General features: G+C 38.7%; 2 protein-coding genes across 2 annotated transcripts; one reads left to right on the top strand and one right to left on the bottom strand.

Moving 5' to 3' along the window:
- Positions 1 to 937: 937 nt before the first annotated feature.
- LOC109795118 (uncharacterized) lies at positions 938 to 5,244 on the bottom strand. Its single transcript, XM_020354541.3, has 8 exons — positions 3,510 to 5,244; positions 2,980 to 3,213; positions 2,825 to 2,890; positions 2,642 to 2,710; positions 2,402 to 2,473; positions 2,173 to 2,313; positions 1,602 to 1,683; positions 938 to 1,500 (listed from the first exon to the last, which is right to left on the bottom strand). The coding sequence occupies exons 1-8, from the start codon at positions 4,116 to 4,118 to the stop codon at positions 1,478 to 1,480; spliced, it is 1,296 nt and encodes a 431-aa protein (XP_020210130.1). The 5' UTR covers positions 4,119 to 5,244; the 3' UTR covers positions 938 to 1,477.
- Positions 5,245 to 9,123: 3,879 nt separating this feature from the next.
- LOC145952143 (uncharacterized) lies at positions 9,124 to 10,552 on the top strand. The gene is made up of 2 exons (XM_083064373.1): positions 9,124 to 9,903; positions 9,977 to 10,552. Exons 1-2 carry the CDS (start codon positions 9,124 to 9,126, stop codon positions 10,550 to 10,552), a joined length of 1,356 nt encoding a protein of 451 aa, XP_082920499.1.
- Positions 10,553 to 13,762: the final 3,210 nt, after the last annotated feature.

Here is a 13,762-nt window from a genome sequence, read left to right on the forward strand (position 1 = left end):
CGTTGGAGGCACCTCAAAGGGTGGGATAGCTGGCCCCAAGATTTAACGCGGCTGCATACACAAGGCAGGATTCGAACCCCTGACCTTGCTTAAGCGTGGATCAACCCCTACCGCTGAAAAAAACCTAAAACAAACACGCATTTTAAAATATGACTTATTACACGCACAAATGCATTGACAAAAAAAAACCCTTAATATGTTAAATTTGGTTTATACTTGAATTTTTCTCCATCTATTTATTTTTATAAGTTAATTTAATTTGACTATTTTTAAATAATTCAATTTAATCTTTTAATATTTTTAAAATTTAAAAATGATCAATATTATTCTTCTATCCAAATTAACATTAATCAAAATAAAATCCGATAAAAAAAAGTAACATTGAACATTATTTAAAATTTAAATGAGCAAATTAAATCATTTATAATACTCAATTTAATCACATTATTTTTAAAATATTTAATTTAATTATCAATATTTTTTTATAAAAAATGTTCAACATTATTCTTTGACTTAATTTTACTAACATTAATGTCGATGTCAACTGGAATAAAAAGATAACATTGAATATTTTTTTAAAAAAATCAAATTAAATTAAATATTTTAAAAATAATGAAACTAAATTAAATCTTAAAAATAAATAAGGGAATTAAAAATATAATTTAATCTATTATATAACATATAAAATAATAAAAACAAGTAAAAATTTTAATTAGTATAAAAGAATCACAGCACATGTCTTATAAATGAAAAAAGTATGATAGACAATTAAATAATACTGCCCACATACAAAGTTATAAAATATTTTATAATAGTTAACAAATTAAAAGTTGTGAAAAAATACTTTACCAATAGTTTAATAAACTGGATACATACGAGTACACGTAACTGGCCAAGTATCAGGTTCCAATTCCCTTGTTAAAGTAAACACCAAAAATGAAAACTTAAAAGGGCAATTGCAACATTTTCACCCTTGTAGTTGTATGCACTAAGAATGTCCTCATTCGTTACATTTTCTTTTGAAAAGATATAAGAACAATCATGAACCCTTGCACAAGTACACACATTATCCAATCTACAACACTATTGAAAATTAACAATGTGCTTCAAAAATCCGAGCCCTTAAACTCTATACATAATAATAATAATAATAATAATAATTCAATAAAAGTAACAATAGTTGCACACTTTACTCCTCAAATATTGCTCTCCATCACCACTACATGATCTAGCTTCCACACATAATATGTGTAACTCATTTCCCAATTCATAAATCTAACAACTCAACTCATCTTCTGCTAAAATTTCGAAGAGCCAACAGTTAGGTATTAAAGACCCTATACAACTAAAACCTTTATTATTATTTTTTTCTCTTTCTTTGTCCTCCCATTTTCAACTTCAGTTAAATTGTGCAGTCAACGAGAAAATTCCAAAGTCTTTGTTGTGGTAGTATCATGGCTATATAATAATCCACACACTATAACTCTGTTTTCAACCGCCCTGTTCAATGTCACAGTAAATTACAAGGAATCAGACACTTGATATTGGTGAATGTGTAAACAAAACAACCAAAGTTGAAATAGGACTCTGTCCATTATTACCATTGGGTCCCAAGTTGTCAAGTGCTGCATTAGAATCGTATCCAATTCCATAGAAGCTTTGGAACTCGTGGTCCAAAACATTCTGCATGTAAATGTATCAGTATTTCACATAACTTGGTGCTACTCGAGTAAATAGTAAATATACTAACTGTGTAAAGAGTTTTTACATTGTCATATATGGTAAATTTGATAACTCTTATGATAACTATCTTATGAATAATATCAGAGTTGATTTCCGATTTTTGATTAGTTGACTGCATAAATTTTTAAATACTGACAATTTGTAGAAATTAAACTCATTAAAGTTTTACATTGTCATATATGGTAAATTTTATGACTTTTACAGTAACTATCTTAAGAATAATAGCAATAGCAATTATCTTAAGAATAATATAACAATAATTTTTTAATGGTTGACGACCTAAATTTTAAAATACTGGCAGTAAATAGAAATTAAACTCATTAGAGTTTTTACATTGATATATATGGTAAATTTGATGACTTTTCTAATGACTATCTTAAAAATCATATCAACAATGACTTCTAATTAGTTTACTGCATAAATTCTTACCTGGGGCAAAGGAGGGAATTGTGATGATGTACTAGGCATGCCAGCCAATGTTCCATGGAAACTTCCATTGGGGAATGTGTGAGAAGAATTAATTCCAGGACCATATGCACCAATTCCATGACCTATGCGTGATTGGAGAATCTAATTGAAGAGAAATGAAACCTTATTAATTTAATGTGTTAAAAAATAATAAATGGACCTATACTAGAAGATTAAGATCTTCACTTACATCCTTGGATAGGATCCTGTCTACATCAAAGTTCAGTTCTGGGTTCACTGTGGCAAGTTTCATGGACAGAAACTGCAAAATATCTCTTTCATAAGTTGACAAGTCACAACACCATAATAATGGAGTAGACAAAAATGTTGTGTTGTTTTGTTATATCATAAATATCACTTACCATGCATTATTCAGTTATAAATGGTAAATTGAATGCATAAAACTTGAAAGATGGAACTAATTTCATACCTCAACCTGTTGCTGAAGTGATTGCACGTAGTTTATTATCTCATCCAGCATTACAGCTTTGCCAGTTATCTAATAAAAACCAAAAACATCATCATAGTTTAACAAAAGAAAAAATAGTGCATAGAGAGACATCATCATAGTTTCATGAGAAACAGTTTAACACAATCATGATATTCATATCACCTTGTTGCATCCTGGAACAAGTTCTTGAAGCAACCTCATTCGCTCACTAATCTTTTCCCTTCTAACCTGCAACCAAAAAGTTGAATAACTATAGATGCAATAAAAAGGGGTTTCTAACTTTCTCATAACATTGTGGTGAGATAGGGAAGCTATACCCGTTCTGCAAGGCTGTGGCTATTTGTAGCTTGACCTCTCCTAGCTCTCACGTGAATGAAATTATCTTTCGGAGCTTCTCCACTCTGAGAATTGTTGTCTTTAGCTTGCTTCACTGATTGCTTACCACGCATATCTGCACCATTATTCTGCTCAACTTTTAGTTTCTTTTCATGTTCTTTTGGACCATCAGAGGTCTTCCCAGGAGAATCTCTCACAGCATCACTCTCAGCATTCTAATCCAACATCATAAAGCATTTCATTCATTAGCTCTCAACCACATAAAACAACACCAATGAAACATTCCAAGTCCTAAATGAGATTGGATATAGACAAAAACAAAACATTCCAAGTTCATTGATGTTTTATATGTTGTTACCCGATCAAAATTGGTATTCACTTCAGATATGTATGTTGACATTTATAACAAACCTTTAAGTGAAATTCTAATTTTGATCGAAAAACAACATCAAAAACAACTATTTTTAAGTGTTCTCCTTTCATGTATTATATTACATTCAACTCAACAAACCTTATTTGGACTGAAGGTAGAATTATGATCAAGCCCTCTTTTTCTTCTATTCCCACTAGGGGCAGATCCGGGTGCTTCATCTTCAGGAATTGAGTCCTCAACCTGAGATTGTTCACCATTAGTTATAGCCTCCTTGATCTGATTATAATGTGTTGGATAACCTGTGTTAGCCATGTCACCAGACCCATGTTGGCCAAAAGAGGCACCACCAACCATCTCGGAGAAGCCTCCACTTTGATAAGAGTGAACCTTGGGGACCATGCCCCCAAGATTTGACTCAGACATGTATTGAACAAGGTGGGAAGTGCTGCTTATTCCCTGGTTTTCCAAAACAAGAGGGTAAGATGAGTTGGCATTGGCAAACTCAGTATGAGAAACCATTGAAGAGCCTCCAAAAGTTTGAGCCTGGCTCAAGGAAACAAGTGGATCCCAAGCGGATGAAGCAAGAAAAGGGTTGTTAGCTACATCTGAAGAAGGCTTGGCCATAGAAACAGAACTAATAGCCATTTCTGAAACATTAATATTTGCACCACTGAGACCTGAAGTTGGACAAGTCAGAATGCTCTTATTTCCATGTTGAAACCCCATGGCATTCTCCTGACCCCCCATCTTAACCAACCAACTCAATAGTCCCTAAACAGTTTCAACTGAGAAAGCAACCTCTTTATATATACACACACAGAACACAGAACACACCAATCAATCAGACTCAACAGTTTGATCACATCAGGGCTGCATCTAGAAATAAACAATTGCATATGATTAAAGGGTAAAGTGAATTTTGACTAAGTTGGCTCTAGAGATATCTTGCAGGACTAAACAAGGAACAAATAACTTGGCAGCTTTATAGGACTGAGAGGAAGTTAAAGTTAAAGAAAACCCTCATTGTGTAGGCTTAGATAAATGAAAAACCAAAAGAAAAGGTAAATGGAATATAATCTCCTAGTCAGTCACCAGTTCCCTTCAAATCAAAAACCCTAAGATCAAGTCTACTGCTTCAATGCTCAGTAAAAGGGGAAAAAAATGCTTCCCCTCAGACAAGAAAGTGAACCTTTCAGTCTTCAGAGCATAAAGCAGTGAGATTATCAGCTAACAGCTCATCAAACTACAAGTAAAGCAGATTCCCTTTTCTCCTTTGTCCTCACTACAACACCAAAACATTGGTGTTAAGCAAGATATTCACTGCCACTAATTGTTGTTGCCTTGCTTGGTTTGATTTGAAGTGGAAACAAAACACACTTGTTCTAAGAAGCTCCAATCCAACAATGAGTATATTTTCAATTTTTTTGATTTAAAAGATAGGACATGAGGGGTTCTTGCAATTAAATTCTTGAATGGGAATCCAAGAACAAGGCACGACCATGGGCATCAAATTCTGCTGAAAGAGACAGAATTGAGAAGAGTCCCCTTTACTGGGGTGTCTCTGACGGGAGCATCAAATGCAATTTCATGAATTGGGTACTAAGCATAAACATCAAAATGTGGCATAAATATCTAACTTTAATAGATCACAACACAACAACACCAGGAGCTACTACTACTATTACCAAGCTAGAGAGAGAAAGATGAGAGAGAATGTGTGAGAGAGAGTCCTTGCTTTGTGTACCTGCCCAAGCTATGAGGTGACATGTATCATTTTAAAAGACACACCAACTAATGCCAACTGCTCCTGTTGGTAAATTATTGCAGAACCACAACAACCTAATCAGTAATCACTCTTTTCTCTTCCCACACTTGTAATAATCTTCACCTTCAGTTCAAACTAAATTAATAATCATTTTCATCAATAATAAATAACATGAGTTTAGTTTCTATGTAATAATTAGATGAGTTTAATGAACACCAGAGTGGGAATAGTGAATGAATGAGGTAGTACACGCTAAAGTAATTATGTACTATTGTCATAATAATAAACATGGTGTTAAATTTTGACTTCAATATAATCATTATATACTTAAAATAAGATGAGTTTAGTGTTTATATACTACAAGTATGAAAAAAAAATTATGTGACTATCTAATTAAAAATTATTGTTGATACAATTTTTAAGATATTATATATATTTTTTTATCAATCAAAATTATAATAACAACAACATATATTATTTATGATAGATTGAATGTGTAAAAACTTTTAGAGCAAGGGTGCAGCAGGGTTATTATACTATTTGATTAATGAATAATTAAAGTAGGTTTCTCCTTTTGTTGAGGGCGTGTGAGTTTGTTTATGTTACAAAGTGTGGACAGAGATAGAGTTGGGGGAGGTTCTTCTCTTGAAGACCAAGCTTGCCCCCCTATGTATTCATTAACAAACATACTTCTTTAGTATTTTTATTCATTTCTCTTTATTTTTTACTGACACATTTGCCAACTGTTCTAAGTAACACAACACATCCTATGTATGTATGTATGTATCCTTCTCTCTCTTTGCTGTTACACACTCATTTTACTCAGTGCCAACTAACCCCTTTCATTTCTTTTTAGAATCCTCAATTACATGCACCTAACCTCCATCATCCACCATGGTTTGGGACACGTGTAGGGGCGTGATCCAAAGGGGTGAGGGAGTAGGGTGGGTGGGGCAGTGCAGGGTGTGACACCCTTTGTGGTTACTTTAACAAAGAGCATTTATTTAAGTAATAATGTGATAATCCCTGAAGCAGGAAGCTTTTTTAAAATTTTATTGTTTATTCTATTTTTAACTTTGCAAGGGTGAGGAACATAGGGAATAATGGAATCTAATCATCAATTTTACCTTGTTGTCCTGCTGCTACGTTTTCCAGCTGGAGCCTCTGAAGCCTTGTCCTTCAACCAATCCAGTCAAACCAAAATTATCTAGTCAACTGATGCCATCGTTGTGATCTTGCTGGAAAAAAAAAAAACTCAAAAATATAATAATAATAATAATAATTTGATTAAATAAAAAATTCCGAAATCAACGGCTTATTTTCTCGACAGTCATGATCAGATCAAGAATGAGAAGCTGCATGGTGTCAAATAAAATCATAAAATTGCATATATATGGGGAAAAAAATAATACAGTATAATATAATATAATTCATTCATGGGACCGACCAGTGCCAATTTTTTTTTAAATTTTTAATTTGTTTTGGCTATAGGAGTATACAGGATTGGTAGGAAATTGCAATCCTACATGGGATTGAGATTTAGGAGTGTGATGCTTGTATACGGAGTCAGAATTTTGGTTTAAGTTGCAAAAATAAATACGTGTGATTTGTGATTGGAGGGTTTTTGTGGTAAAGTTAGTTGATAAAGAAATTAATTATCATAAGTATAATGTTTGCAACATGTTTTAATATGAACAAAAGGTGAGGAGAAAAGGGGCATATAAATTAGAGTAATGTAATTTTTTTTGAAAGAAAATATGTGAAATTGAGTTGTTTGGTATGTCCATCTTTTTTTTTTTTTATTTTAAGTGAAAATGAAAAATTATGGTAAAAATATGTTTGTCTAAGTTTTGGGAAAATATTTTTTCTATAAAAATATTTTTAAAATAAAGGTTAAAATTAAAAAAAAATCATTTTCAATATTTTTCAACAAATAAAAATGTAGTGACATAAATCATAATTTTAAAACAATTTCATTTTTCAAATCTTATATCATTTCATCTTCTCTTTACTAGTGGTGATAATGTTAGTGGCAATAATAATGACACCATCAATATTATCGACACCATCATCATTATTCTTGTCACTATCAACATTGTTATTGTTTTTACTATAATCATTTTTTTCATTTTTAGTGAAAATAAAAAATTACGGTGAAAATATGTTTGTTTATGTTTTTGAAAATATTTTTCTATGGAAACATTTATAAAACGAAGGTCAAATTTTTTTTTAAATCATTCTTAATATTTTTCAACAAAATGAAAATGTAGTGCCATAAGTCATAATTATAAAATAATGTTGTCATTAATTAAGAGATTTTAGGGTTTTTAGAATGGAGAGGGTTTGGGGAATGCCTATCGAGAGCCAACCACCATCGGAGCCGCCGGATGGGGGCGTTGGGGATCGCAAGATGAGCCAGACAATGACATTCAAGGAAAAGGTATTGGGTGCCCCGGTTAAGCGGCCGACCGTTCGTGATCTTATTAAGGAAGGGGCCATGACGTTGGAGTTTGAAGGTGGAGATCGGCTACTACCCAAGTTCAACATCACGGCACCCACTCTTAAGCAGTTGTGTGAACCGTGGGAACAATGTCTAGTGATTAAGTTGCTAGGAAAGGATGTGGGGTTCTTAACCTTGCGAGACAGGCTACCTGCATTGTGGAAGGTTCAAGGGGGTCTTGAGTTGCTGGACGTCTCACATGGTTACTTCATGGTGAATTTTGACTTGGAGGCAGACAAAGATCGGGTCATGCACGGGGGTCCTTGGATGCTATTTGACCACTACCTGATTGTTAGACCATGGTCCCCGGAGTTTGTAGCCTCTGCAACGAAGGTGGATAGTACGCTTGTCTGGGTCAGGTTTCCAGGTCTTGGAGTGATGTTCTACGATGAGAGTGTTCTCCTAACAATTGCTTCAGCTATAGGGAAACCAGTCAAGGTGGATCTTAATACTCTGAACATGACACGGGGCAGGTTTGCACGGGTCTGTGTAGAGATCAACCTGAACGAACCAGTCGTAGGGAGATTTTTCCTTAACGGTGTTTGGTATAACGTGGAGTATGAGGGCTTATTTGCTGTGCTCGTCGTGTGGCTGTTACGGGCATGTTCTGAGGAATTGTCATCATACAATTCGGTCGGAGTCAGTGGCCAATGGCGTGGGGGAGAAGGAGATAGTGGTGCAGCCGTCAGGAGACCCACCGCGTAGTGCGGGTTCAGGTGCTGAAACAGGAGAGAACTCAACTCCGCATAGTCAGGGGGAACCACGCCAGATCTGCACGGGGATTGGCTGATCGTGAAACGGAGGAATCGCAAGCCAAATCTTGGAAGACCGCTGAGCAAGGGAAGATCTTCCTCTCGTAATGGAACCGCAGACGTTAATGCGAAGAATCAGGACAAGCCGAGATACTCTACGAGGGGAATATACGTTGCGGCTGGGTTAAGTGAGGGTGTTACAAAACCACGTGAGGTGCTAATGCATACACGTGAACAAGAGCATGCAGTAGAGGTGGGTAGTGCAGCGGTGGGCCATGTACTGCATGAAAATCCGAAGTTAATACATACACATGAACAGGAGCTTGTAGTAGGGGCGCGTTGTGTAATGGTGGGCCATATACCCCACGCGAATCCGAATTCATTGGGGTCTAATAAAGAGACCAAGAAACGTAACCGAGTGGAGGAACTAGGTGCTCACTCACGGTCCAATCTCATGGGCGGTGTTGGCGGTGTTATGCCTTCTCATATAGCTCGTAGTGCACACGTCAACTCCCCTCTAGGAGACTCACGAGATGGGCACACGGGGATGACGGGGGTCTCGAATAAGAGTTGGGTCTCTAGTGTGCTTCACACAGGTGGCACGTCCAACCTATTCCATGTACCCGAGGAGAGTGGACCAGATATACCAGGGAAGGAGGACGTCATGCAGTATGACCAATCATTGGAAGAGGAGGCCATGTTAGCGTGAGTTTTTGTCGTATCTTGTGTTAATTAATGACTACAAGTTTTAATATTTTGAGCTGGAATATTAGAGGGGCTGTTAATGCCAAAGGAAAACGGAGGGTTTCGGAGTTAGTAAGGCTCTATCACCCATCTATTTTTATCGTATTGGAAACCCATTGCCAATTTTCTTCGGTGGAATCCTTTTGGAAGAAGATGGATTATAAGTTGTGCTATAGCAGTGAGGCTACGGGTCACTCCGGGGGTATTTGGGTTTTGATGGCGACGTCTTGCTCTGCTACTACCTCAAACTTTGCCTCTCACTCTCAGGCCATCTCGTTTACGGTTGTTGAAGGAAGCAAGAGCTGGGTTTGTACTGCCGTTTATGCTAATCCTCGGGTGGAACTCAGACAGCAGGTTTGGGCTCATCTTCGGGAGTTGGGGGGACGGATTGCGCTTCCATGGATAGTTCTTGGGGAATTCAACGAAATTATGTTGTCAACGGAGTGTCGTGGGGGTCGTTTCTCGATGGCACGGGCGTCACAGTTCATAGAGGTTTTGAATGATTGCAACCTTCTCGACATGGGGGCTAAGGGCCTTCGCTTTACGTGGTATCGAAATCAACGAGGGGTTATGCTGGCAAAACGGTTAGACCGTGCGGTGTGTAATGTCGAGTGGCAAGCAATGTTTCCGGAAGCATATGTTGAGAATCTGTGCCGGGTCTATTCTGATCATTGTCCACTTCTACTACGACGGGACAGCTCAAGAGATAAGTCTCCAGATCGACCCTTTCGGTTCCAAGCTACATGGGCCGCCCACAAAGATTTTGAGCGAGTTGTTAGGGAGGTGTCGTAGCACGCCGACCCTTGCTAATGGGCTACACGCTATTCGAGTATATGCCATCAAGTTTAACAAAGAGGTGTTTGGGAATATCCTTACGAGGAAGAAGGCTCTCCAACGTCGTCTTAAAGGGGTACAACTACAACTAGAGAGAGGGGATTCAGAGAGCTTGTCGCGCTTGGAGAAGGCTATACAAATAGAGTTGGATGAAACTTGTCTTCAGGAGGAATATCTATGGTTTCATAAATCTAGAGAGAAGTGGGTGAAGTTTGGGGACCGTAACACGTCATTCTTCCATGCCCAAACACTCGCGAGAAGACGGAGGAACAAAATACAGGGGTTGTTTTTACCAGATGGAACTTGGCATACAGACCCTGTGGTCATGAAAACTGAGGCAGTCAAGTTCTACAAGGAGCTTTTCTCGGCGGATAAAGATCAAGGGCCGCTAGACATGCATGCTGGGATTTCACCTGCCTTGGGAGTTGAGGCCCGATCTGCTTTAACTGCACCAGTCACGAAGGAGGAAGTTCGTCGGGCGGTGATGAGCATGAAATCTTTCAAGGCACCAGGGCCGGATGGGTTTCAACCATTTTTTTTAAGCAGTACTGGCCAATTGTGGGTGATGAATTATGGCGGACAGTGAGGGATGCCTTTCGGTTGGGGTACTCAGATTTATCACTCTTGGAGACACAAGTAGTGTTGATTCCGAAAGTGAACCACCCGGTTAGCCTTAAAGAATTTCGTCCTATTAGCTTATGCAACGTCGCCTGGAAGGTGATTTCTAAAGTGCTTGTAGCTCGACTGCGACCGTTCTTGCAGGGCGTCATTGGTCCTTTCCAGGGTAGCTTTATCCCTGGGAGGGGGACTCGTGACCACAGTATTATTGCTCAGGAAGCCTTTCACTTCGTTCGGAAAGAAGGCTCAGGGGTGGGTTCCTTGGCCTTAAAAATCGACCTTGAAAAGGCATACGACAGGGTCAGGTGGGAGTTCTTGGAGTCTACGCTGGTGCAGTTTGGGTTTCCTACAATCATAATTCAACTTATCATGTGGGGGTTGAAGAATTCGTCAATCTCACTCCTTTGGAATGGAAGCACACTACCGTCCTTTGTCCCGTCTTGAGGACTTCGGCAGGGAGACCCACTATCTCCGTATCTGTTCGTGTTTTGCATGGAGCACCTAGCCCTTAGGATATCTGAGTTGCTCCATGAGGGTCTTTGGAAACCGATTCAGCTATCTCCTGGGGGGTTACCACTTTCACACCTCTTCTTTGCTGATGATATCTTACTGTTTTGTCAAGCTTCAGAAGACCAAGCTCGTTTGGTGGCATCAATCTTGGAGGAGTTTTCGCGTTTATCAGGCTTAAGAGTCAACTTGACTAAGTCCAAGTTTATGAGCTCTAGGAAAGTTTCACAGAGGAGGATTGATACGTTGGAAGAACTGCTAGGGATTGGCTACACGGCTCAGATCGGGAAGTATTTGGGTGTTCCCATGACTCATGGTCAGCCGAGGTGTGCAGATTTCTATGATGTGATGGATAAGATTCAGAGTAGACTTGCGGCTTGGAAGGCCAAGCTTCTTAATAAGGCAGGTAAGTTGTGTCTGGTAAAGTCCACCATCTCCTCTATTCCTGTATATAGCATGCAATCATTGTGGCTTCCCCAAGCAGTGTGTGATAGAATTGATCAGGCTTGCCGTCGTATGCTCTGGGCTAAGTCTGACAATACTCGGTTTTGGTCTCCAGTGAGTTGGGATGTTGTTACCCAACCTAAAGAGTTAGGTGGCCTTGGGTTAGGGAGGCACGCAGGGTGAATGTATCACTCCTTGGGAAGCTAATTTGGGATCTGCTTTCGGCTCCACAGAAGCCTTGGGTTCAACTCCTCAGCAACCTCTACCTACATGGAGACTCTATCCTGTGTGCTCATAACAAGCGGGGTGTTTCTTCAATCTGGTCGAGTATTATTAAGGCCCTTCCCTCACTCCGTGAGGGATTCAAGCCTCATCTAGGATCGGGCGCCTCATCACTTTGGTACAAGGACTGGTCAGGTAATGGGCTTTGGTGCGGGAAAGTCCCTTTTGTTCATATTGCGGACACCAATAAAAAGGTTGCCGACTGCTGGGTTAGTGGAGAATGGAGCTTCAATGCCTTGTATACGGTTCTTCCGACCGAACTAATAAACTCGGTCCAACAGCTGAGTGTTGGCAATTCCCCTTTGGGGTTGGACCACTTTGCTTGGAGGGGTGATATCTCGGGTTGCTACACAGCGGCATCTGGGTATCGTTTTCTAACTCCGGGGTTGGCAGCAGAGGGGGATGCAATTTGGAAGAAGCTTTGGAGGATCATGATTCCTGAGAAGGTTAAGTTCTTTCTATGGCAATGCCTTCATTCAGCCCTCCCAACGAATCAGGTTCGGGCTGATAGGAGGTTGGCAGAGTCAGGTGCATGCTCGCGATGCTCTTGCCCTCATGAGACTATTTTACATGCTCTTCGGGATTGCCCATATTCGCGAGAGGTGCTGATGTCTGGCGGGTGCAGTGTGAGGTGGTCCTTTTCTGTAATGGATTGTTTTCAGTGGCTGAAGGGGATTATCTTGCACAAGGATGCTATTACGCTATCCATCACCTTGTGGTGGGTCTGGCATTTTAGGAATAACATGGTTTTTAACGACGAACTCTGGCAAATCTCGGTGGTCCGTCGGAAGGTGATACTATCTACGGTGGAGAACAGTGTGTATAACGCTAAGAGGCGCTTATGGGAGGAGCAAGCCCTTTGGAGGCCTCCGGAGCACCCGTGGATCAAGCTAAACACGGAAGGAAGTTGGTTGAGGGAGACTTCGTCTATGGGGATGGGTGGAGTAATTCGTGATTGGGCAGGTATGTGGCGGGGGGGTGGAGCCTTACATGGTGATGCGTTACGTGCTGAGTTGTTGGCCTTGGAGGAGGGTCTATTGTTTTGTTGGGAGGGTGGGTTTAGGAAGGTGACTTGTGAATGTGATTGCCTGGGAGCTGTTACGGTGTTTCACGATCGGCCAACGGACAGAGATTACCTGCACAAGCACTATGATGTTATTCGTCGTGTTCAGCAAATGCTTGCTCGGGATTGGATAGTTTACGTAAGTCATATTCCTCGGGATATAAATTCAGTAGCTCATACGCTTGCTAATTGGGGTGTAAGGAACCTAGGTTACAATGTATTTTGGAGGAGTCCTCCAGATTTTATTTTGCTTCAGTTAGGGAAAGACTCTATGTCTTAGTTTGTCTACTTTGTTTTAGCTTTCATATTTTACCAAAAAAAAAATTATAAAATAATATTCCGTTTTCAAATCTCATCATTTCATCTTCTTTTTACTAGTGGTGGTGATGGTGATAGTAGTGGTGACAGTGGTAATGACGTTACGTCGTTACCGTTATCACCAATACCACCATCATCATTATTGTTATTATTAATGTCATTGTTATTTTCACCACTACCATTGTCATTATCATCTCAATGGTTGTTGTAATAATTATGTCATCATTACTACTGTCATTATTGCCACATGATAAAAATAACTACCATTTTTTTCATATTCAGTGAAAATAAAAAATTATAGTGAAAATTTGCTTGTCTAAGTTTTATAAAATATTTTTCTACCGAAACATTTTTAAAATAAATGTTAAGATTGAAAAAAAAAGTCATTTTCAATATTTTATAACAAAATAAAAAATTATAAAACAATTTATTTCTTTTTCAAATCTCATCATCTCATTTTCTCTTTACTAGTAGTGATGACAATGATGGTGGTGACAACAGTAATGACACCACCATTATCACTAGCATCATCATCATTACTATTATCATTACTACAATCCTTTA

This window comes from Cajanus cajan, chromosome 9, assembly GCF_000230855.2.
Source record: "Cajanus cajan strain Asha chromosome 9, NIPB_CcT2T_4, whole genome shotgun sequence".
Classification (NCBI taxonomy): domain Eukaryota; kingdom Viridiplantae; phylum Streptophyta; class Magnoliopsida; order Fabales; family Fabaceae; genus Cajanus; species Cajanus cajan.